The 26,072-nt window shown below is 40.1% G+C and overlaps 1 protein-coding gene across 1 annotated transcript in view; it reads left to right on the top strand.

Annotated features, from left to right (window-relative positions):
• PIBF1 (progesterone immunomodulatory binding factor 1) overlaps positions 1 to 26,072 on the top strand; it is a 319,829-nt gene that overhangs the window by 183,110 nt on the left and 110,647 nt on the right. Inside the window, exons 11-13 of the mRNA XM_082245629.1 lie at positions 1,211 to 1,376; positions 7,570 to 7,720; positions 9,336 to 9,426. Coding sequence (XP_082101755.1) covers positions 1,211 to 1,376; positions 7,570 to 7,720; positions 9,336 to 9,426 — 408 coding nt within the window. The remainder of the gene's footprint in view (positions 1 to 1,210; positions 1,377 to 7,569; positions 7,721 to 9,335; positions 9,427 to 26,072) is intronic.

Raw genomic sequence — 26,072 nt, 5'->3', positions numbered from 1 at the left:
TCTCGGCCTATGTATCAAGGACAAGGTTTCTCCTTTTTACAAGGTTCGTTGCACCAGGAGTGTCAGTGCTTCAAGCTTCTTTTCATGTTTGTAAGGCTGCTTCCTGGTTTTTCTCGTCACACATTTATGAAGTTCTACTTATAGATTTTAACGCCTCTGCTAATGTCCATTTTCAGCAGAAGGTCTTGTAGACCATTACGTAGTGGAGTTCTCCTTGTGTTAATCTTGTCTCTTTGTTGCCCAACACTCACGTTCATTGCTCTGACACATCTTAAGTAGTCTACTATTAGGAAATTAGGATTTTTGGTTTACCTGTAAAATCATTTTCTTGGAGTACATCACAAAACAGAGATCCTGCCTCTTATTTGTTACTAATTGCGTTCTACAAAACTGAGGCTTAGCTGACCTGGGAGCTTAGACAAGGTTCCCTGCCTTTTTTTGGTCAGTGTCCATTCACCTGAAAGTGGCAGCATAACTCAAGTAGTCATGAATATAAAGTCTTGTGTCCTATGATGTACTCCAAGGAAAGAATTTTACATGTAAACTGAAAATCATTTCTTTTTTTTTTTACTGCAGTTTAATAACAAGCACAAGGTATTTTCCAGTTCAGTGAAACACGTGTAGGAATATGCTTGAAGCCTGCAAAGAAATAGGGTGACAAATTTGCTTCCTTACAAATCAAAAATTCAGTACCACAAAAATGATGCCATTAGTTCTCCTGCTTAGTGTTCATACTTTAAAAACAGACAGTTATTTACATACTTGTATTTTCTGAAGTGTTTTAAATTGATTCGGTTTACTTCTAAGTTACGAATCGTGTATGAAAGCTAGTTTTACATGTCATATCGTGTTTTAAATCTTGGGAAATAAATTAAGCCTGGTACACAAAAAACTGACAGCTCCCTAAAATTGGAAAATTATTTCAAGGGTTACTCTGTGTTGAAAAGGTCAAGAAAAGCTGGTCTAGATTATGTTCCTCTAGAAGTCTCTCGCTTTCAACACCTATTTGAAGGGTTATCATGACAAAGAGGTGTGGTTAAATATTGCACTGGAACACTATGCCGTCTCTTTGTTGGATACTAAGGTTATTGTGTAAGTTATATTGATTTCTTTTTTTTTTTTTTTTTTTTAAACATGCATAAATTATTTGCTTTGATTTTGTTTTCTGTTTTGAATCCTCATATTTAATTTCATTTTTTTTTTATTTTAGGTACAGACAGTTACAGCTAGGTACGGAGAGCAAAGTATCTGAGCTTCTTCACCAAGCAAAGCTTAAATCGTTTGAGGCAGAACGTGCTCATGTTGTTTTGGAAGAGACCACAGAAAATCTCCAGAAGTGCCAGCTTGAGTGTGACAAATATCAGAAAAAGCTAGAGGTAAAGATTGAGTATTTTAAGTAGCTTGAAAATATATATTTTTGAGCTCTATATTTTTTATTTAACTTCATATTTTCTGCATTCCCTTTATCTTTAAATATCTGTACTGCATACATTCCATTATATCAGCACCTATCATTCTTGCAGCATGATGACAAGATAATCTTTGACATCCTGGAACATGGGACAACTCTTCAGCTTCCTTATTTATTAATCAGAAAGTATTGCATTGCTTTCTATGTCCTTGTTTTACCTCCTTGCTTATCACCTGCCTGCATGCTTCATCTTTTGTTGATGCCTAATTTTATCACTACTTCATCTGAACAGTTCCGCTGACATAACACAAATATATTCCAGTTGTTCAAAAACAAGCTAGTATATGTTTCAAAATATATATTTAGCAAAATAAAGGGTTTGGCTTGGTGTTTTTGGTCCCTGTGTATTTTTATGTTCAGGCAGTTGACATCAATTGCAATAAGGTCAATATACAAAAGATTTAAAGCAGAAGTAATCGATCAAAAGTGAGTTTGTTCTGTTTAAACCCCCGCTCCCTCCACAAACAGAAATGCCTTTTTTCCCTTTTCTGTTTGTTTTCATTTTTATTTTTCCTTGACCGTGCCTCCTGATACCATTCTGGACTATGCCAGAATGGTATGTCCTGGTGCTGCAGCTTTCCGAGATATTTACATCTTATCTCCCAGGAAGGCTACAGTATCAGACACACAGGCTTGCAGTGGGGTGGGGCTGATGCATCATTGGTAGCTGGCTGCCTAAACCTGGAAGAGGCCTGCCAACTTAAGAGGAGCAAGATGACAGCGTGGGACCCGGTCTGTGTCACCCAAACAGCGGAACAACACTGGATTTGCTTTGTGAGTAAGTATATATTTGGAAGAGAATGCAGGTAGGAGGGAGAAACAAAAAATGGGGATGGAGTTAAGTACCACTTTAACAAATCTTTATACACTAAATGTGGAAGCAAAAAATTACTGCGCTAACTAATGAGTGAACAAGCAGCTGACACCAATCGCTAGACAAAAATAGTGACAAATAAACAACGAATAGACAAAATTTGCAGCGCTAGTAATGAATATGTATATAAACAAATAATACTTGAGAGTCCAAACATAAAAGTCCATCAAAAAAAATCCCAAGTGGATGATTATGATGAAATAAATCCAGGAAAAAATATATAGTGATCTTAATGTGCAGCAAATCCCAACACCAGTGAAGATAAAGTGAATTGCGCTCACCAGATAGATGGGACCCAGATACCATATAGCATAAGGGTCGAACAGGCTAATGGGGATGTTTGAAGAATTTCCCAGCTGGATTCACCGACCTCAAAGATTTCCACATGGATCAGCAACGAATATGGACACTCCAGAGCTCAACTCCAACATGGTTGTAGATAAAACCAAAAAAGGGGGACAGACATAGTGTAATACTGCTGGGTAAAATGTATTAAATATACAGCGGATACACTTACAAACATCCATAAGTGGTATGCATGTCAGGTATACATAGCAGGGCTGACTGTAGTCCTCTTAACGCGTTTCAGCATAGATGCCTTTCTCAAAAGATAATGCCAGCCTTAAAATACCTACTATATATAGAGTATTGGATGATTTGCTCCACCTGAGGAAAAATCGACTGTATGGACCACATGACAGTGTGTAATAGCGTCGGTGTGCGCTCCAAACCTCGCACTGATGGCCCGCCAATAGCGTAACGTCACTTCCGGGACTCGGCGGAAGTGACGTTGTTGGAACGCACCGGAAGGCCAGCTAGCGGTTCAAGACTCCAATTCGTGGTATACTTCCGTGGTATCTTCCAAAGTAAACAGGAAGTGACGATCAAAAGACCGAATAATCATATATATATATATGCTATCACATTCCGGACCAAAAGAAGTACACCACAAATAGAATCTCCAGTGACTTTCGACTCAGGGGGACAAAAATAATGAAAGTAAATTCAATATTTAATAATAATGAGTTAAGAAATATTGAAATGTTAAATAAAATAAGTACATGAAAAGGCCAATTAAAGGCATATGACATGTAAAATCATGCACAATGTTACATGACAAACCATACAATCTAAAAAATACAAAATACATAATAAAATCACATACGGATAAAATGTATCTAAGTGCAAAGAAGAGGAAAGAAATGGGAACACTGAGATTAGGGAATAAATATAGTGTGTGCAAATCAAGCTGTGTTGATAAAAGCATTTATGTCCCACTCAATATTTAAACCATATGGAAAATAAGATTTTAAGGTATATATCCAGTATGTTTCTCTCCGGGAGACACCTCAAATTTTATTCACTAGGTTTTCAAAGTATATGTATTTACTCCTTTTTAAAATGATTAAAATCATATAGAAGTATTTTAACACTAGCAAAAAAAAAAAATAGTGCTTAGCCTCTTAGATCTTCTCCTACTGCCAGCTTGCCTCAAATTTCTGCTAGTGTCCTGGGAGGATGGATGTCTTTTCTTTATTGTGTAAAGTCTAACTTTTTTGCTTGCTATTTTCTTCTATCAAGATTTGGTTTTCATCTATCAAGCTCCGAAGCTGGTCTCTGTATGCAGCTATTCTGATCAACAACTCTCCATCACTAGCTTTCAAGGCCATATGTGTACCCTGCTGAACTGGGCGATCACAGGACAAGCCTGGAATATGACCTTTAGGCACTGCATTGTGTTTTTTCAGACCTGTGTGTACGGTGTTAGACACAGAGCACTTTCTAGGCTCTAGTGTGACCCTGTCTCTGACGACTCACTTAGTAGGCCTTGTGGGTTGAGAATCCAAAGCTACCTTGCTACTAGGGCCACTGGGCACCATTTTAAATCTGTACTTTCTTTCACTTTACTGGGGAAGGGAATAGGGATTAATGTTGAGGGACAGCACACTGACATCATCTGCTTGGTGGTGTGTCACATGTGTGCGCACCGTGTTTTTTTTACTACTACTATCCCACTGCTGCTTCTGACTGCAGGGGAAACATGGATTTTTCCTGGGTTTGTCTCTGCAGCTTGCCTACTGTGACCCAGTCACCTCTGACCACCTGATTTTTTTTCCTGCTACCAACATTGTTTTTTTTCGAGTATTTAGGGCCTCAGTTACACTGCTCTTGTCTTGCAGTGCAACATTTCAGATCACAGACGTGGGGGGCAGTTTTGCTGACCTGGGGGCTTCCAGCTCACAATCCACTGATGGTTCCAGTACTGCCTGCATTGTACCCCTTGAAAGACCTGACAGTCTGGATCTGGAATTTTGCCTTCTGCTTCAGCCTGTGCCATTCTTGGGGTCTACTTTATGCTGAATTCTTATCTAATCTGACCACAGCTTCTAATCCTTCAGCCACCAAGGCTGCATCAGTTTTTAACAGATGACATTACACCTGAGGGGTCAGACAGCTGCCATTACTCCGAGACTTAGATGTCATATAAGCTCTTATTGACGTGGTCTGGACCACCAACTCAAGGATCAAGCTCCAGTTGTGCTGTTCCCAACCTGGTTAGCAACCAATAGGGTCCCCAAGACCAGATCTCTCTGTTGTGTCCTTTGTTTTCTGTCATCCATAACAAAGACTAGAAAAACTCCAACCAGGTGTTCACCAAGCAGCTATCTGTCTTGTAGCTGTTTGAGGAGGACCTAAAAGTAGTATGCCCTCACTGTGGATGTGACAGTGTCCCATCTTAAAAAAGCCTTAACCATCCCTTTTGGAGGATGCATCCATTTTCCAGGACCCCATTGACATGCAAATGGAGGCCCTTTATAAAATATTGTTTTCTTGGGCAGCCCTGCTTGGCAACCCACCATGGCTGAGATGCTAGGCTGAAAAACTTTAGCTTATTGGGTTTGTCCTTCAAAAGGGATCTGGTTGCTACTCAAGCTGATCCTCTACTTTTGGAGTTAAATTCTGCTGTTTTGAGCTACAGCATAGACAGATTGCGAGAGGTCATCTGTCTCATGGCCTACATGACTTTGACAGAAGACATAAGTAGGACTATTTGAATCAAGTGTTGGGCAGCAGAACCAGAATGCAAAAAGTGCCTGCTTGCATGCCATTAGAGAAATATTGTCTGGTCAGAGCTGCCCTGGACACCAATAACAAGGATTTCACTGGGGACAAAAATACTCTGCTGTCTCAACCGAAAAATGCCTAGGACCTAGGCATGGGAAAGCTCTTCCCTCCTCAGAGGCCAAAACGTTTTTTCTTACTCTCAGCCCTTTAAAGCCTAATCCAAGCCTGACACCCAATCTAACTTCCATTTCTTGGAGTTCATTGAAAGACGTGTTCCTCTTGGATCATGCTCTTGGGACTTTTTACCCAAATTGAGACATATTGAGAGTAGGAGGGGATTTACTGAGCTGATCACTGATTTGTTTTCCTTGCCAGTGTCCAAATCCTCCTGTAGACTATAAAATAAGCCAATAGTCCCAAAATTCCTGTCCCTTAATGAACTTTATGGTAAGTACCAACATGTCCTATTGGGAGAGTTCACTTTCTGTGCTGTTGACATAACAAGAAGTCAGAGGAACTTTTACCAAAGTGAAGAATATCCCCTCTTAGACAGTAGCCATCAGAACAAGAGTCCCATTTGGAAGATTTCCCCTCTGCTCTTATTCAGGTGACAGCTCAAAGTTTAGGCATTTCCTATCACTTTAAGTTCTGGTGACAGTCAGGGAAAATACAGAGAGTGAATCTTGCTAAGGCTTCATTCACATGATGCGTCACATTACTGCACTTTTATTGCGTGCTATTTTTTTTTTTTTAAGCTAGCTTTCACATGACCTGCAAATGTCAGTCTCATTCATTTGACAAGTATCCCCGCACCTTATTTGTGTGTAGCTTGGCACATTTTTTTACTACTCGTTTTATCACATTTGTCATGTGCAACAATGTGCATTTGCCAGTACCATTAACAGTTAATGGCACCTCAAGTGTGATGTATGATTGTCATGCATTACAGAAACTCACAGATGTAAATGCAGCCCAATAGGAAGACAGGCAGCAATACAAACCTGACAGGGGTTCGAAGTTCCTCACCATTCTATCCAAAACTTAAAGTGATTGTAAACATGTTTTTTTTTTTTTAACAACAAACGTCATAATTACCTGCTCTGTGTGATGGTTTTGCACACAGCAGCCCTGATCCTCCTCCTCTTGGGTCCACTGCTGCACTGTGGCTCCCCCCCACCCCCTCCCCGCCGAGTGCCACCATAGCAAGCCGCTTGCTGTGGGGATACTTGGGCATGCTTGCCCAGTAGCCAGCTCTGTGTGTCCTTAAGACACACAAAGATAGACCCTGCCCCCGCTCCCTCCTCATTGCCTTTGATTGACAACAGCAGGAGTCAATGACTCCCGCTGCTATGTCTGAGCCATTGAGGAGAGAGAGAGCCTCTGCTCTCGTGCACAATGCTGTATTTAGATCAGGCTCAGGTTCAGGTAAGTATTTAAGGAGGCCTGAGGTGGGAGCTACATACTGAAGGCTTTGCACCTTAATGCAGAGGATGTGTTAAGGTAAAAAAAAAAAAACTGAACCACTTAAAAGAAAGTGTGGCTGTAGATACATGTTAAGCTTTCTCAATAATATAAACTGTAGTTGCCTTTTTGTGTAGATAAATTGTTACAAATAAGGTTATTTTCCATCCTTACACCATCCTTGGACTAATCATAAGACCAGGAATGGTGAAAAACTATTTTAACTATGCAGCTTTTAATTTTGTTGACATATATTATTGTTGAAAGAGGATGTAAACTGTCTTGCTGTGGTTCATGGCATGGTGAGCCTTTTAGTTTGTTGAAGTAATGAGAAGACAGAAATAGAGGAAATTCATTCTGCATCACCTAAAGGCAGTGGGCAATACTTTGACCTTGGCATAAAAAAGTAGCCTTAGATGTTCTAGAACGTTTAGCTTCAGTTTTAAAAAGGCATCAGTATATGAAACAAGTTTGGCTGGACATACACAAGCAGAATATGATTGTAGCTCTGCATCTCACACCGTTTCAGCTGAAAGGTCTAACAGTTGAGTTGTAGCCTGTAGTTTTTTTTTCTTTTGGGTATAAATTCGTTTTCTTTTACAAAAGAAAGCTGAGTTTGTGTCTGTAAACCTTTTGTGTAATTTACTGGTTTTGTTTAAAAAAGGTTTTGTCTTTGTACCTTTCCCTTTTTTTCCAGGTTTTAACTAAAGAATTTTATGCTCTTCAAGCATCTGCAGAAAAGAGAATCACAGAACTTCAAGCACAAAACTCAGAACATCGCACAAGACTAGAAACCTATGAAAAGCTTGAGCAGGAACTTGACGATGTCATAATGCAGTCTGCACAAAGTAAGTGGAGGTTCCTCCTGTTCTACAGACAGTGTGGGGTTGACTTACTCAAACTCGAGAGTGCAAAATCTGGTGCAGCTATGCATGGTAGCCTATCAGATTCAAACTTCAGCTTGTTTAATTAAGCTTCGACCAAAAAAAAAAAAAAAAACCTGCAAGCTAATTGGTTTCTGTACAGAGCTGCACCAGATTTTGCACTCTCCAGTTCTAGTAAATCAACCCTTCTGTGTCTGCAGACCACAATAGAATTAAACCTATAGTAGCCATAAAATACCCAATGCTACCTGTGATTAAATACCAATTACGACACTGAGTTTTACCTTAAGGGATACACTAGGTGACAATACCAAGCATGACCATTGGAAGCGCTCATTTTTCCTCACATATTTTCCAGCATAAAAGAATATGCACATGACTTTGCAGTACTTCCCTCTTCCAAATGCGATGAAAGAAAATGTTAACTGCATGTGCTTCATTTCATTGGGTGAGACACCCTACAAAAGATGATGGGTCCCAGTGCTACCAAGGTGGTAGGCCCCATTGATCTAAACATATGATTGTCCTATGTAACAAAGGTTTTTAGGGAAATAACCCTAAAGAAAGGAGGTACCAAAGCGATCCAGGTAGTATGACTAAAAATAGGCAGTCTTTATTGAAAAACCCCCAGGTTCTTGGTTTTGTCAGATCTTTCAAAAAAGAGTTCTAAAAATAACCTTTCTCAGAAAAAGGTTGAGGTCCTTAAAGACCTCAAATTCCTCCATCACATTTTCCCACATTTTGCCGTTTTCAAAAGTTTATTGTGCCTTTCCCTCAAGATAAAGTAAGAGAGGTTAATGACCTTAAATTCTGCCCGCTTGCTTAACTTTTTTTTTTTTTTTGCCACCTTTGCTTGATGCTCTTGTTTGTAAGTCAGCTCTGCCTCAATGCCTTACTGTCATGCATGAGGTCTCTGCTATTGCTATAATTGGATTATCCCCCAGGCTGCATTGGCGGATCCTCACTGTATGGCTGTTTTTTTTTTTTTTTTGCTTTTAGAGCAGTCTTTAGCTTTGTGCTCTGTCACACTCCCCTATTGACTCAACTTTTGGTTCTAGCGTTATACTCCAATTTGAGATGGGGATACTGAGACAAGGCGTAAGACTTCTGGTGAAAGAATTTTCGTCAGTCATTTTTTGAGTCCAGGCTCCATGCTTTTACTTTCACTTACAGTGTTGTCTATTTTTATTAGTGTTGGTTGGAGACTTAATTTTTGTAATGTGATATATTTTTAACTACGTTCATATTAGTCATAATATTTTTAGTCATACTACCTGGATCACTTTGGTATCTCCTTTCTTAATGGGTCTTTCCCTAAAAAACTTTGTTACATAGTGTCTTTTTGAGGTCCGCTGGTCCGTGCCTAACTTGGTGAGATAATAGACTATTTACAATTATTGCCCTCTTTTATTGTGGTGTTGTCCCAGCAATACATGACTTAATATATCTAATTGTCCTTGTCTAGGCTTAATATTTTTGAATTTCACTGTGTGCTATATTACTATGTTGGCAGTGTGGCTTTAAGTAACGGATTCCTTTTGTGGCACAACTTATGATAAATACCTGTTTTGTCTTACAGTGGAAGATGACATTGAAGCTGAAAGAGTTCTGTATTCATATGGATATGGAGCCAACATTCCCACTACAGCTAAACGGAGATTAAAACAGAGGTAAAGGAAAACCTGTATCTTTATTTCTAAAATCTGTTTTGTTTGAAAAGGTAGAGATCCACTAAGGGAATGGCACTTTCTGATTTTAAAAGGTTTTAATTGTCATTGGTTCTAGTTGCCAATATTAATGTGATACTAAAGGCTCCTATTTTTAATGAAATAAAAAATAAGTTTAGTCTTACCTGCTCTGTGCAAGCATATCACACAGAGCGATTTCTTAACTCCTGTACTGGAGACTCCTGCCGACACTGTCCGCTCCTCCTCTTTTCCAAGTACCCCAATAGCAAGCCCTGTGCTATAGGGGCACACGTGCAGGCACACTCCCGAGCCATGCTCTGTGTGTGTGTGTGTGTCAGTAGACACACATGGCTCAGCCCCACCCTCCACTCCCTCCTCAAAGGATTTGACTGACAGCTGCAGGAGCCAATGGCTCATGCTGTTCTCAGTGAAGCCTGCGAGAAGAGGAAGAGAGGAGGGAGTACCATCAGCCAGGCACTGCTCACACTGGACTCAGGTAAGTCTTTGGAGAGGGGTGGGGGGTTGGTGGGGTCTTTTTACTTTTAATGACAAGTTCACCTTTTAGAACATGTTTCATATTACACCCATATTTAGGATATAACATGTCTTGTTCTACCCCACACCCCTCACTGTCTTCCCTCAGTGTGACAGCGGGTGTTGGGTGGTTCTCCCTGCATCTTCTGCCAGATTTTGAAAACCGCACAGATGTGCGAAGCTCTGCTCGCACTGCTGCATCATTCATTCACAGGGATCTGTGTATGAAAAAAAACACTAGTCTTGTCTGCCACCATAGCCTCACTCTTTCATTAAGACCTTTGTACAGAGAGTGTCCCATGTCATTACACTTATTCCCCTTTGTCTCCATATTATCTGAATCTGGTTCAATGTTTGCTTTATAAACTACCATTAGAGACCTTCAATTCACTATTCTCACTTACACGGTGGTGTTTCTTGTAGGCAGGACCTCAGTGAGGCGTATGTCTGTGCAAGTGGCCTTGCCTTTAAGGAACCCTGTTGGTTATGTATTGAAACAAGGATTTTTTTAATGCTTGGACTTCTTTCTTGCCCAAGGTATTCTGCCTTTTATCTCAACCAGAACATTGTTCTTCCATCTCTCTATCTGGCTCTAGTTCACAAAAAGTACATTTCTCTCCATTATCTGTATGTGTATATGAGAGTCTATCGCTCAGCTACAGCTTATTTCAGAAATGTATAGACCACACAAGGGTACGCCAGCTACTTGTTTCACTATCTTTTGAGGGGCTCAAACAGACAGTCATCCATAGGGCTTATGGTCTTGATGATCAGGTTCCACCCTTTTCTTGTCAAGTCACACTCTACTAGATCTGTGAGAACTTATTGGGCTTTTTGTCTTCAAGAATCTGTTTTCTAGATTTGCAATCCTCCCCCCTAGTCTTCTGTTCACATGTTCTCTAAGTTGTGTCAGATGGATTTTGCAGCCTCTGATCCCATTTTCAGGTATAATGTCCCTCAGGCTGCTCTTTGAGCTACAGGCAATCACCAGTTTTATGTTGTTTTACTTTGTCTGTTAATGATTGTTTCCTGTGTTGCCCATCCCTTAGATCAGTGGTCCTCAACTCCGGTCCTCGGGGCCCACTAACAGGCCAGATTTTAAGTATTACCTTGGGGAGATGCAGACTAGAATACTGAGCAGCAAATGAGATCACCTGTAATTTAGTTATCTTGCAAACCTGGCCTGTTAGTGGGCCCCGAGGCCCGGAGTTGAGGACCACTGCCCTAAATAACCTGCTATTGGATGTCCCAAAGATTTAAGACGATGAATGAGAAAGGAACTATTTTTCTGATCTACAATTTTTTTTTTTTTTTTTACGTTTTGGATATAGTGGAGAAGGGTTAGACCCAATGTCAAGTTTTATTGCTTTATATGTCCCCTTTGAAGATATCCACTACATTTTGCTGGTGATTATTGTCACTGAGAAAAGTGGTGGAAATCCAAAATTTTAGAGTTATTTCCAGAACAATTGGCGGGGTGAAATATTCCACTAAGGGCACCTATTCTGGTGACATTTGTCTGAGATGGTCCCCTCACTTTCAGAGACTTCGTCTTTCTTCCTGATGCATCTCAGGGACAGGAAGTGAAGGAGAATTTCCCTAATATTGAAAAGCAGCAAAAAAAAAAAAAAACCTTGTAGGGCTTTTAACCCTTTCCTTCTCTAGCTAAAACAAAGAAAATATTTTGGCTATGTAGCCCTAATTCCATTACAAAATAGTAAGCAAGAGTGACACTGAAGGGCAGCTTGAAACCTGTTGTCCTCCTCTTATTATAGTTACGTTGTCTAGTCTCAGGGTTTTATGTATGCTGATTGTTGGACAGATAAGAACACCCAATTTGAAATAAAAAGTACAATAGTTTTATTTATGCTCCTATGTTACTCCATTCTCAAGTTAATAAATTTTCATTCTTGCGAAAACATGGCAGACATTGACATTTCTCGGGACGTTTTCCTTGTGGGTGACAACAGTGGGCTGTGCCTAATGTGTGTTGATTTGGCCACCTGTGGTCTCTTTTGCAAGCCCAGGTGAGCATGTTAGAATGCAGTTGGAAGACCGGAAGAGTGTGTTCATTATTTTACAATTAAGCCTAAATAATGCTCCTAAGATGATTGTTCTACCTCTGGTGTGCATGGAGATACTGAATGTGTGGCATTAGCCTGGGGACCACATAGGTATACAAGCTTTGGCCACTAAAAACAGCCTGACCAAAAGCCCTGAGGTTCAGAACACTGTGGGCCCATGTGCCTTGGTTATATATTTTGCGCATTGTCATTAATTTGTCATCCCTTAAAAAGTGTTACACAAAGCTAGGCAACCTGGTTTAAAAAAACTTTCTTATCTGTCCACATGCATGGTGGAAGAATGCATGGTGGAAGAAGGCAACAGCATTCTAGTTGTTGTGCCTGCTCAGCCTAAAGTTAGTTTGAAGAATCTAGTCTAGGCTTTCTTGATCTATCCTTAAGATGACCTCAGGATACGTAAATTAGATCAGCTGCACTGTCCGTCACCATGGTCATGATGCACAGTAAGGTGAAACTCATTTTTTGGAGTTCCTTGACTGACACAGGTCTTACCCCTCTGTATCTCTATGGTCATCTTCTTGGTTGTGCTTTTCACAAAATTAGGGATGCTGAGAGTAGTAGTGGGTATACTGTCTGGCACTGTGTTTTGTTTGCCAGTGTCCAAACCCTCCTGTAGGCAGCAGTATAACATACCAGTCTCTAAATTCCTGTGTCCCTCAATAAACTTTATGATTTTATGGTAAGTGCAAAAATTGCATTATTCCTCTTATTCCCAAACTTGTTTAATTTCAAGTTATACATGTATCTTGTTATGTAGATAAAAACGTCTGTATTTTTAATAGCACATATTCCAAAAAGAAAAAAATGCACTTTATCAGAAGACACATTCTAACACTTCTCTCATCACAAACTTAATTCTGCCTCATAAGACTGGAAAAATACAAAACCATCTTTGCCTTTTTTTAATCTCTTTCCCAATCCATTTTTGTGCCTTGCATAACCACATTTTAGCTTGAATGAACTTGTCATTCGGAAGCATGCAACATTCAGAATGTGTTTGCTCTGTTGCAGCCATACTGGTTTTACTGTTTGTACTAGACCTTTCTGGCCTCGTTGCCAGTCATCTTCTCCATATGTCCATCGTCAGTTTTTGTTTGCTTATTCAGAAGTTACTAATGCATGGTGCCATGTAGCATTCCTCGTAGAGCACATGTTCTCAGCCTTGTTATGTTATTTCTCTGCAGTTGGTTTTGTGATGCTGTTTAAAAGGATGGATGTCCAGTCAATACCAAAGAAAACAATAAGTATTTTTTTTTTAGCTGATCTTTACTTCCATAGTAGAGCTTTATGTAGAAACGAACAGGCGCCTGGATCAAATAACTTCATGTCACTGTATTATAAACAATATTAACTTGTCAACCTAAAATGCTTATCCAGAAAAACAATTCCATATGAACTCTTACAATAGGAATAATGAACAATGTTGTTAGGTGCAGGTGCAATTAACGTACTTCTCTTTACATTGAATGGAAAATGTAGGTGTTCATACAATAATGAGGTCCTAAATTGTTTTTTGTAGATAGTGTTAAGAGTTATGACAGCTATGACCTCCATTTCTTGGGCATGCCCTCTTTAGATCCTCATAAACAGTAAATATGGTAAATGGTTGTCAATGCTCAGAAAAACCTAAACACTGTATTTGAATTACAAGCATCATTATCTTCTTTGACCATGGCTATCGGTACATATTTTTAGCTTGGGTTGCTATAAACACGTAGTTTAGTGCATGTTACATGGTTTTGTTTCTTGAAGACACCCAGCTAAGTTCATGTATTGTTAATGCTTTCTATGTGTACTGCCAGCTGTTGCCATGTATGTCTGCTTTTGATTAAAGCTGGCCTGCTATCAGGACACCAATAGCATGTGACTTGTTTAACAGCTTTTTGCATCATTGTTGCATAAAATACATGCAGAACAAAATATAAACAAACCCAACCCAATATATATTCTCAGAGCTGCCTATAGATTTATGGGGTTGATTGTTCATGCAGATGCCATCTGGCTGCCTCAGAACAAACTATTTGTGAAGCACTGAAGAGTTCTCCACAAACTGGAATGGTTGGCGTTTTATTAAGAAAGAGAGCAGAGGGGAAGAGACCAGTGCTGGGTTTATCAAGGGGTAAAATGGCTACAAGGACATCTTTTTTTTTTTTTTTTTTTAACTTGTGTGATTGACCGTTACTTGCTGACAAAGTTTGCCAAGCTGATGTATCTTTAAGGTCTCAGTGCTAATGTACCTTAAAGCAACTCTTTCTTTTTACAAATGTTTACAGAAAATGTGAACAAAAACTCTGCTGCAGTCTCTTTCCCAGGGACCCTTATTATTTTCTTATTGGGCAGGACCTCTTTGCATTTCTTAAAATATGGATTTGTTAAAGTCAGGCAATCAGTCTCAGCACATACTTCGCAAACACATTTGCCCTTCCTGTGACAGTTGTGTTTCGCTGCTCATTGCATACAACTGCAGCCCAGGCATAGTTAGGAGTTGTAGCTGTTGACTTTTGCATATCAAAGCTAAATTTGCAAATCAGAAGAGTAATGTTTAGTCTGCTTTGGCATGTGTTAGGGAAAGGAGATTGTATAAAACAGCTGATGTAATGGGTTTTTTTGTAGGACCTTTGTGTTTATACAGTCTGGTTGATAGAAAAGGCCCTGTTTTACTTAATTCTACTTTGCCCTGCTGCAGACCTTAGAGAACTTACAGACATTATCTTTTCTTGACCATACAAAACATGACACACATTCCTAGGTTACTAGGTTATATGTTGCTACCTTCAGGTTATTGGACACTGGCAGACAGAACTGGCACATTGTGCAGCACGTGGAGTTAACTGTAGGGTGCTATGCAGGTTCAGGGTAGTGGCTATCTGTGCCGGTGTCACCAAGTCCCTGAAGACCCTTTTAGTGGTATGCTTATTTGAAGCGACTGAAGCAAGGGCATTCCCGCTTGAATATTGTGACCATGTACTTTTTGCAGGTTGTTGAGTAGGGGACCCGTTCCCAATAAAAATCTGCCCCTTTAGTCTCATTGCCAATCCTTTCCTGCCTATATGGGGATACTGGGAATGGCTATATACTGTGTGTATAAATATGTGTGTGTGTGTATGTATGTGTTTATATATCTCACAAAAGTGAGTACACCTCTTACATTTTTGTAAATATTTTATATTTTTTCATGCGACAACATTGAAGTAATGACCCTTTGCTACAATAAAAAGTAATGAGTGTACAGCTTGTATAACAATGTCAATTTGCTGTCCCCTCAAAATAACTCATAATAATTGTTTCTCTACACAAAGATGGCCTATGCTATAAGAAGATTGCCATGACCCCAAAACTGAGCTGCCAGACCATACAGCAGTTTAACAGTACAGGTTCCACTCAGAACAAGCCTTGCCATAGTCAACCAAAGAGGTTGAGTTCACGTGCTCAGCGTCATATCCAGAGGTTGTCTTAGGGAAATGGACGTATGAGTGCTGCCAGCATTGCTGCAGAGGTTGAAGGGGTAGGGGGTCAGTCTGTCAGTGCGCAGACCATACGCCGCACACCGCCTCAAATTGATCTGCATGGCTGTCATCCCAGAAGGAAGCCTCTTCTAAAGATGATGCACAAGAAAGCCTGCAAACCGTTTGCTAAAGACAAGCAGACTAAGCACATGGATTACTGGAACCACGTCCTGTGGTCTGACGAGACCAAGATAAAAGTTTTTGGTTTAGATGGTGTCAAGCGTGTGTGGCGGCAACCAGGTGAGGAGTACAAAGACAATTGTGTCTTGCCTAAAGTCAAGCATGGTGGTGGCATTGTCTCTCGAAAACGTAGAGATATCCTAATTTCTGTGCTGGTGTATGAGGTGCGCGCACCTGTTTTAAACTGGAGCCTTCAGATTTCGTCTGACCAAAAGTTACCAGTATGGGCTTCCAGAAGGCTCCTAAGATGCTTAGGACTTTTCCCATGCACTCTGTGGTAGAGGAAGTTTTATGCAAATTGCATCCTAAAAAGGTTTTTATACCTCCAAAATTATTTTCTCAGTTATACACAATATTAAAAATGTGAGTGAATGAATGTATGTATGTATGTATATATATATATATATATATATATATATATATATATATATAGATATAAACAAACGTGCAATTTTCCTTTTGTGGATTCTGTTATTGCCTGCCTCAATAAACACCAATATGGTTCCTGTTGAGGATGTCCCAGTCTTTAAGGGCACAGTGGATAAAAGCTTTATTCAATGTTGAAGACTTCTTTTGCTCTCATGGCACCTGCCATGCAGTCTGTCGTTGCCTCTGTGGAGATCTTTGAGACCCCTGCAGTCTGGTCCACATATATGGCTCATGACCTGGGTTCTATTCTCACACATCCTTCTGTACTTCAGCACTTGGATCTTCTTCTAAAAGCCTTGTGGTATTGCAAGGATGGTCTAGGGGATTCTCTACAGCAGACTTGGCCTCCTGTCTGTTCAGATGCACCAGATTCTTTGGCTTAAATACTGGTCAATTGAACCAGACTGTAAAAAGCACTTGAAGTGTATGCCCTTTGCAGGTTGACTTCTCTTTGGTAAACATCTAGACTCTTTTGTTAAGGAAGTCACTGGAGGAAAGAGCAGAGCCTATCAAAAAGAATGCTGAGGTCTTCTGAGAAGAATTCCTTCCCTTCTGGGTTTAGAGTTCCTTTTGTCCCTCCCAGGCTTCTAAGCCCAGCACCTGCTTTTGCCACAAGCCTTAAAATCCCAAGTCAGCTATGCCCGGCTCCCAGCCCTTCTCAGTGACAGGGCACCCCCACTTCTTCATGCTTCCGCATGCTACTTTTCAGCACTTGCTTATCATGCGGGTAGTTGTTCCTGTGCCTGCAGAGGAGGGGATTCAGGGTTTTTACTCAAGCCTGTTATGGTTGTAGCCTTGTACGGTTCCAACATTGAAGGGAAACATTTGTTCTATCCTGAACCCCAAGTGCCTGAACATCTTCCTTATGATCCAAAAGTTTTGTTTGAAATCAGTCAGGTAAGTCATTGCATCCCTGCAACAGGGGGGTCTGCTGACGTCTGTGGACATCAGACATCTCAAGTCAAACAGCTAAAAAATAAGTGGAAAGTACCTGAGCAGAGCACCACTTTCCAGCCCTCACTGCAGTACACCTTCCAGGCATAGAAAATTGTCAGGCTGACTTCCTTAGTTGTCACCGTCTGGATCAAAGAGAGTCGTTTCTTTGTCCAGAGGTTTTTAAGGACCTTTGTTGCTGGTGGGGGGGTGCCAGATATGAACCTGTTAGCGTCCCGGTTCATCAACAAGCATCATCAACATTGGAAGCGCTGTTCACCCCGTTGAATCAGTTTGTACTGTATGCTTTTCCTTCACTGAAGCTTCTGTCATGACTGCTCCACAAGATCTAGTCGAAGGGCATTCCACAATGATTCTTGTGGCACCAAACTTGCCTAGAAGGGTTTGGTACCCACACATAATCTGGCTATCCTCTTTCAGATCGCATAGACCTCCTGTCACAAAGACCAATCTACAATCCTGCTTCTCAGTCGCTGGCTTTGAAGGCCTTGCTGTTGAAGCCTGGGTCATGAGCGACAGAGGCAGATTCAGTTATCCCAACACTTCTCCATGGTAGGAAGGCAACTTCTTGCAAAATATACCATCGTAATTGGAAGGCTTACTTTGCATGGTGCGAGCAGAGAAATTTTTATTCTAGATGATACTCTGTGGGATGCATCTTGGCTTTTCTTTAGTTGGGTTGAATCAGCATCTGGCCTTGTCAAGGAACACATTTCAGCCTTTTTTTAGTGTTCTTTAGCCTTTTACTTCCAAGGAAAGTCCTTTGTGCAGGGAGCTGCTCATCCAGCTCCTCCTAGACACTCTCCAGTGAAGCCGTGGGATCTCAAGCTGTTACTTACGGCTCTTCAAAAGAGCCTTTATATCTTTCTGGCATATTCCCTTAGCTGACTTCACTCGCAAGGGGGTTTTTCTCATCGCCATTACTTCCACTAGGCGAGTATCGGATTTGGCGGCATTGTCTTGTAAGGAAACATTCCTGGTGTTGCACCTAAGGCTTCCTTTTTACCCAAGGTGGTCTCCTAATTTCATCTTAACTGGAATGTCACCCTGACATCTTTCTCTTCGGCTCCTAAGCTCTGAAGAGAGGGCTCTCTTAACTGTTGGGTATAGTTTGTGCTGTACGAATTTACCTGTCCGCTACAAGAAGTCAAACAGCCAAAAAAGAAAGTGGAAAGGATTCTGACATGAGTGCCACTTTTGGGTCCTGTCAGCTACAAGAAGTCAAACAGCCATGAAGGAAGTGGAAAGAATTTTGACCTTAGGCCCTTTCAGAATCTGTTTATCATTCCTGAAGGCACTTGCAGGGGCATCCTGCTTCTCCATACCCATTGCTGGATAAATTTGTCAGGTCATTGTTCAGGCCTGTTCATTACAGAATAAGGTTCCTCACTTTTCTATTAAGGCACACTCCATTAGGTCTGTGGGAGTTTCTTTGGTCTTTCAATGTTAAGCATTTATTTCACAGATTTGTAAGCCACATGATCCTCTGTTCACACGTTTGCCAAGTGGATGTTGAAACATCTGCCGATGCCTGCTTCATCCATAGGGTGTTACAAGCAGCTGTCTAGTTGGGGCCTTATACCATTGCTTTGTTTGTGGGATTGCTTACAGTTTTCTCACTTTCTCACCATTCTTTTTTGTTTTGCTTTTTGATGTCCTGTCCTGTATTATACGATCAAGAAAAAGGATTTTTCACTTACCTGTAAAATCACTTTCTTTGAGTACAGTACAGGACACACGATTGTTTTGCTAAAAACGTAGGATAACTTTTCAGTGGGGGGATGTTATTTTGGGGTTCTTACAGTTCTGTTTTCCATTGTCCAATCACCTGAAGGTCTTCTAAGAATATGTCGGTGTCCTGTATTGTACAACAAGAAACGGATTTAACAGTTAAGTAAAGAATCCTCTTTTTAAGTACATTATCATCATAGAGCATAGAACGTGGCAGAAGAGTTTATTGGAAACATCAGAATCGATCAAACAAAAAACTTTTGACATTTAAAAATAAATAAATAAATTTTATATATATATATATATATATATATATATATATATATATATATATATATATATATATAAACAAATGGTACAATTTTCTGGACTATAAATAAAAAGTATTTCAGTTTGCAAAACTGATCAGTCTAGCAACCTTGCACCTTTATACAGAATCAACAATGTGATAGAGGAAACCTACTTAAGAAAGACATCTAGAACAAATATAAGAACACTCGGGATCTTTAATCTTGCACCTCATTAATGTAGAGTTTCCATGCAGCGATGACAGAAGTAGTAAGAAAACCAGGATCATTATATTGTCCTCTGTAATTTAACCACTTTAGCCCCAGCCCTATTTCGGACACTTTTTGTTCACAAGTTAAAACCAGTATTTTTTCCTAGAAAACTACTTAGAACCCCCAAACATTATATATATTTTTTTAGCAAAGACTCTGGAGAATAAAATGTCGGTCATTGCAAAATTTTTTGTCAAGCGGTATTTGCGCAGCGGTCTTTAAAACGCCATTTTTTTGGAAAAAATTTGAAAAATCACATTTCACTGCATTTAAAAAATACTAAACAGTAAAGTTAGCCCATTTTTTTTGTATATTGTGAAAGATGATGTCACGCCGAGTAAATAGATACCAAACATGTTACGGTTTAAAATTGCGCCCCCCCGTGGGATGGCGACAAACTACGGTCAATAGAGATCTCAATCTGCGACGCTTTAAATTTATTTAACGGTTACCAGTTTAGAGTTAGAGTGTAGCTCTTTTTTTTTAATTATTGCCCACGCTCTGGCGATCGCGGCGATACCTCACATGTGTGGTTTGAACAGCGATTTCATTTGCGGCTCGACTTGCGTATACGTTTTTTTTTGTGCGCGAGCTAACGGTGACGGGGACGGCTAAATTTTTTTTTTTTTTTTTTTCCTATTTATTTTTTCTTTTTTTTTAAACTTTATTACAGGTTTTTAAAAAAAAAAAAATCTGATCACTTTTATTGCTGTCACAAGCAATGTAAACATCCCTGGTGACAGCAATATGTCTTGACAGGTACTCTTTATGGAGGGATCGAGGGTCTAAAAGACCCTAGACCCCTCCACTACACTTCCCTGTATGCAAAACGCCGAAAACGGCATTTTTGCATACAGCCGTTTTTCAAATCTGCCGCCTTTTGCAGCACAGTAACCCGGACGTGACGTCATGGACGCCGCCTCCGGGTTACGTCATCGGAGACCCGATCGATGCCGTTTCCGGCATTCATCGGGACTCCATCCAGCCGGCGGACGTGCCGGCTGGGTGCTCGGGGCTCCCGGTGGGACGGTAGCCCCGAGCAAAGCCGCGGAAGGCGGCGGGAGGGGGGGGACGTCCCCTCCCGCCCCCCCGGGTAACGATCGAGCGGCTCCCGAGCCGCATCGATCGTTACCGACGGAAAGCCGACCGTCGGCTTCAAACAACGGTACCGGGATGATGCCTCTAGCTAGAGGCATCATCCCGGTATAACCCCGCAAAGTCTGATCACGTAGAGGTTACGTGACTGGTAGTAAAGTGGTTAAATATTATCCTGTCGTCATTTACTTAAACATTTTGGAAAAGATCTTAGAAGTTCACACATCTAATAGATCATAAATAACCAAGTCTCACTAAGATTAAATCCTTTAAATCATAAAATGTAAGATTGATATGGGAATTTGGGAACTGCATAATAATGATAAGCCTCAGCTGTGAAAAATGAAAGAAATGCTGGTAATAGAATTTAACTTTGCCCTTATTTCAGAAGAGATAGCACATTGCCATATCACAAAGGCAGATTTAGAATCTAGTTCTTCTTCCTATTCAATTTGAACCACTGACTACATAAAAAAAATCAGCATACATACTTAAATGCCACCTTATCAGAGCATGTGTCCTAAGTATGCCATTATTATTTCAGTCATCATGAAATAGCTCCTCCTTACTTATTTTTTGTCTACTTTTAGATGGAACTTCTTTGATAGGTACATTTTCTATCCGTGTTTTCTAAAAGATTAGGAATTTTGACTTGGGAATAGAGTCTGCATGTTGAAGTGCAGATTTGTCCTCTAAGCTCACTACACACATTACAATCTGACCATTCAATCTCCTTTAAATCTACCAACAACCTTTTAGTAAAAGGTATGCTTGAATGGATTAGGAATAATTGGATAGTTTAGGTAGATCCTCCCATTACAAAGGTTTGAACAATCTAGAATTGATTGTACTAAGATTGTTCAGTCAGATTGTATAGTGTATGGCCAGCTCTAGGATTACCCTATGAGATCATTTACTGGCCAAGTTACAAACCTTGAGAGCAATTCTCAGTGGCGAACATTCATTTTGGTTCCACAAAAACTATAGTAGCTAAGGCAAAACGAGAGCTCAAAGTAACTTTCAAAAATACTGAATGTCAGCATGTTGTAACTAGGGATGATCGAACGGTTCGGGTCGACCATCGGTTCGGCGCGAAAATTGGGTGTTCGAGGTTCGGCCGAATTTAGAACTTTTTGCCCAAAAAGTTCGGAATTCGGCAACCAGAACCGCCCAAAATGCAATGCTTCAGGAAATGGGCTTTAAAAGCCCGTGATTGGACCAGAACCATTAGAAAAAGCCAAATTGAGGGGGCAGGAGAATGCTAGGAATGTGATTGGAGTGACTAGGGGGTCCCTAGACCAATCATTAGTGAATACGCCCCCCAGTATATAAGATCGCCCCCGCCATATTCCTAGCATTGTTATACTGGACATGGAAGAGAGTGGAAGCAGTTCTGTTAATTTTACTTTAAAAGTGTCATTTAGCTATTTTTAGTGTGAGGAAAGGGATATCTAGTGTAGTTAGAGTGCTCCTTTACACTTAAGTTAGCTTAAAAAATTTAGTTTCTGTGGGGAAAGTGTTAAGTGTAAGGGGACCGTAGTGTAGTGTAGGGTTAACTGGCAGTGACTGCTATGGCAGGGTGACAAAACCCTTCCATAACAGGGTGACCGCTATAGAGAAATGATCATTTCTTTGAATTGCTTCGGCACACCCATATGGCTTCTCACCAGCCAAGCATTTTTTATGCTGCAGGGGCTGCCACTGCCAGTGCTTTTTTGAGGACATGTTTGATGTCAGACATGACATCTGAATATGTGTATAGGGGGTATATATAGACATATATGTCTGAATATATACCCCTAGACATATATAGGTGTGATAGTAGCAGAAATAAATGCTTGCGCTAATGAAATCATTTACAGTAATATATTTCTGCTACTATCACACCTATATATGTCTAGGGGTATATATTCAGACATATATGTGTATATATAACCCCTATACACATGTTCAGATGTTTTGCCTGCCTCAAAAGAACCCAAAAAAATGCCAAAAAAACGCTAGCGTCAAAAAAAAAAATGCCCAGGTGTGTTTTTGCTGGCATTTTTTGGGGGGTTTTGGAGGCAGGCAAAACATCTGAACTTGTGCACAGTACCACTATACACAAGTTCAGATGTTTTTCCTGACTGCAAAGAACCCAAAAAAATGCCTTCTATTAAACCGGCAAGGTGTTACAGCAGCGGAGCCAACCTCCTGTGCTGAAAGTTTTCTAATACAAACAATCTTTTTTTTCATGGTTCTGGACATGCTACAGAGCTGAAACTTCACATGTACACTTTTTAGACCCCCCAGATACTAAATCCAAAGTAAAAATCAAAAAAAAAAAATCTCTTTTTTATTTTTTTTTTATTTTTCAATAATTGGCTTTTTTATCAAAAATGACAGTTTTTAAGAACTTTTTTTTGTGTGATTTTGTGTCTGGGGGGTCTAAAATGTGTACCTGTGAAGTTTCAGCTCTGTAGCATGTCCACAACCAGAAAAAAAGATCATATAGGTGTTAAAGTTAAAGGAGGGTCCCGACCCACCTCCCTGTTCTACTGAAAATGTATCTTTTTTTTTTCATGGTTCTGGACATGCTACAGAGCTGAAACTTCACATGCACACCTTTTAGACCCCCAGATACTAAATCCAAAGTAAAAATCAAAAAATCTTTTTTTTTTTTTTTTCAATGGCTTTTTTTATCAAAAATGACAATTTTTAAGAACTTTTTCTTGTGTGATTAATAGTTAATGGGGCATGACCCAGAACCCTAGGCACTTTTTAGGGGCATTTATTGGGTTTTAGGGCTTAAAAATTGTGTTTTTTGATTACCGAAGTTCGGGTCCCATTGATTTCAATGGGGTTCTGAAATCCGAACCGAACTTTTGGGAAATTCGGGTGTTCTGGTCGAACCGAACTTTTCAAAAGTTCGATCATCCCTAGTTGTAACAAGGAATGTAGCAAAAAAAAAAAAAAAAACATTTGATAAAAAAAAAAAAAAAAGCAAGCTTCCTTTGGTAGCCAGTAATTCTAACCCTGAGCCCGTGTATCATGCCCACCCGCACATCTCATATTTTGTTAAATACTAGAGTATAAAGAAATTCACATTCATTTTAAAACTTCAGCATTGTAATAGCAGTACAAACGATACTTATTTTTTACAATCAGGTATAAGCTTACATAAAAAATATTTTTTCATGTTAGAAGTGCTGTCTTTCTACTGGCCATCTCTTTCAACAGCTTCTCGGGTTTCCTGCATACTTTGCAGCTGCTCATTCCTTTGGTTTAATTTCAATTTCCTAGGACTACATATCCCATGGTAACTTGCTGCCTGCAAGTAGATATGATTTGGTGTGTTTCTGTTACTGACTTTTCTTCTAGTAGTTCAGATAGGTGAAATGTGTAAAAGAAGCAATGCATATTAACAGGGCATAGTAAATATGTTAGTTAAGGCATCAGAAAATGTAACTTCCAAATGTGTGTGTGTGTTTTTTTTTTTTTTTCCTTCATACTGGCCTCGCTTTAGGAACTACCTTGAAAGAGACCCCGGTTGAAAGAGACTAGCAATATATTCAAGCACCCCAGATGGGACTCAAACCCACAATCGTTGAATGCTCAATCTACCATTTGTATTGAGGCTACCCCTTCATTTGCTACTGGGGAGGAGGGGATTAGATCCCATTGTCCTAGATCACGTATAGTCTACTGACACCTACCCCATCTTGGAACGGAGATCTGGAACTTTTCTTTTATTCTACCTTCAGGGTGAGCTGCACAATGAACCTGAAAGTGGTTGTAAAGCCTTAACACTTTTTACCTTAATGCATTCCTTGGATTAAGGTAAAAAATGTTTAGGTGTCAACATCCCCCCTTACCCCTCCTTTACCTACCTGAGCCCTCATTCGATCCAGCAATGTGCAAGTCTGCAGCTCTTCTCTCCCCTCACTTCTCGCTGGCTTTGCTGATTCACCAGGAGCCACTGGCTCCCAGTGCTGTCAATCAAAGCCAGTGACAAGGGGTTTGGGGGGGTTGATCCCGCTGTCTTTGTCAATGGATGCGGCAGGAGGGCTTGTGGCTTCCCATGGGAGCACTTGACAGAGGTGAGGGACCAGGAGCGGCGGTGGGGGACCTGAAAAGAGGCTGTTCGCAGCTACTCTGTGCAATTCTATTGCACAGTGATTATTGCAAGCTGCTGTTCTAAAATATATAGTCGCATGTAAAATCCCACAGGCTGGTTGTGCCCAAATTGATTGATCAATCAACTTGGGTACATTCAGCCTGCCCATACATGGATTGAATCTCAGCTTATTCCTGCTGATCCAACCAAGATTCGATCCATTTATGGCCAGCCTAATGCAGTGTCCTTGTCGCTTTCTGTGAGATAAACAACAAGCAAAAACAATATTATCTTTTTTGTGTGTAAATTAGTAATCCAGTTCCCTCCTCCTAATGGAAATAAACAAAAGCACACATGTTGGAAGGCTTATTTTGGATGACAACTATGGCTCTCTTTGTAAATACAGGCGAGAGCAGAAAAGTGTGGTGTTCACATGATTAGCAGGTGAAAATAAAGGGGGAAAAAACTTTCCCCTCCAAAAAAAAACAAACACGCATTGCAATCCAGATATATGTTAAGGTTTTAGCAAGTAATGGAGTCCTCTAAAACAGATCTGTTGAATATGTTAGACATTTCAAACTAAATTGGATTGTTTGAAGGCTATTCATTCACAATTAGCCAATATCAGCAATAGCTGCTCACATCATGGGGTATTTTGTGATAAGTTCACCTACATCCGAGGGTACTTTGTGAGCAAGGGATACTATTTTTTGCTGAAGTTCAGAAACACTGGTCTATATATGTAAACATCCTTATTCTCTTTCAAAGTAACCAAAATGTCTGTGCTGTGTGTGCAACTTGCAAAATTTTCTTTGAACTCTGAAAAGCGTATAAGGGTACAAAAACTTTACTGATTTTTAGTATAAACCCTATCACTAAAATGTAATTAAAACTGTAACATATTATTGGAACTGGGTGTGAAAATATGAACTTTATAGGCACATATATAAAAAATATCAAAATGTATTAATACACAGGAAAACCTTCCAGTTTAAAGGGAAAACACATTAATGACTTTTACATGAAAATAAAACAATACTATAAACCTTTATAGCAACTGCGGTCATAAAGCCTGATCCCCTAGGGGAATAATAATAGATACCAAAAGCCCCTTGGAGGATGTCGGCGTGGCTGCGACGCTATGTGGTGGTAGTAGGAGTATTAGCTCGACATGTTTCACGATGCCGCTTCTTCTGGAGCACAACTCACCACTGAAGGTTGTAAAAGCTGATAAATTAAGATGGTCAGTGCATACAATGTGGATCTGCCAGGAGTACGGTAAGGCCAGCGAAGCTGGTAAGTGGACTTAGGTTTAAATTATAAAAAGTCCTTGGAAGAAAAGTAATCCTGGGGATTATAGGAAGTATCAGAGATTATTTTTTGCTGAAAGCTTCTGGCGGCAGCTCCCCCGTAGGATCTAATGGCCGGCGCACTGTGGATCCACCATCAGATTCATTCC

This window comes from Pelophylax lessonae, assembly GCF_965119305.1.
Source record: "Pelophylax lessonae genome assembly, chromosome: 2".
NCBI lineage: Eukaryota > Metazoa > Chordata > Amphibia > Anura > Ranidae > Pelophylax > Pelophylax lessonae.
The sequence above is the reverse complement of the archived record's forward strand: the minus strand, read 5'-3'. Positions and strand labels throughout refer to the sequence as shown.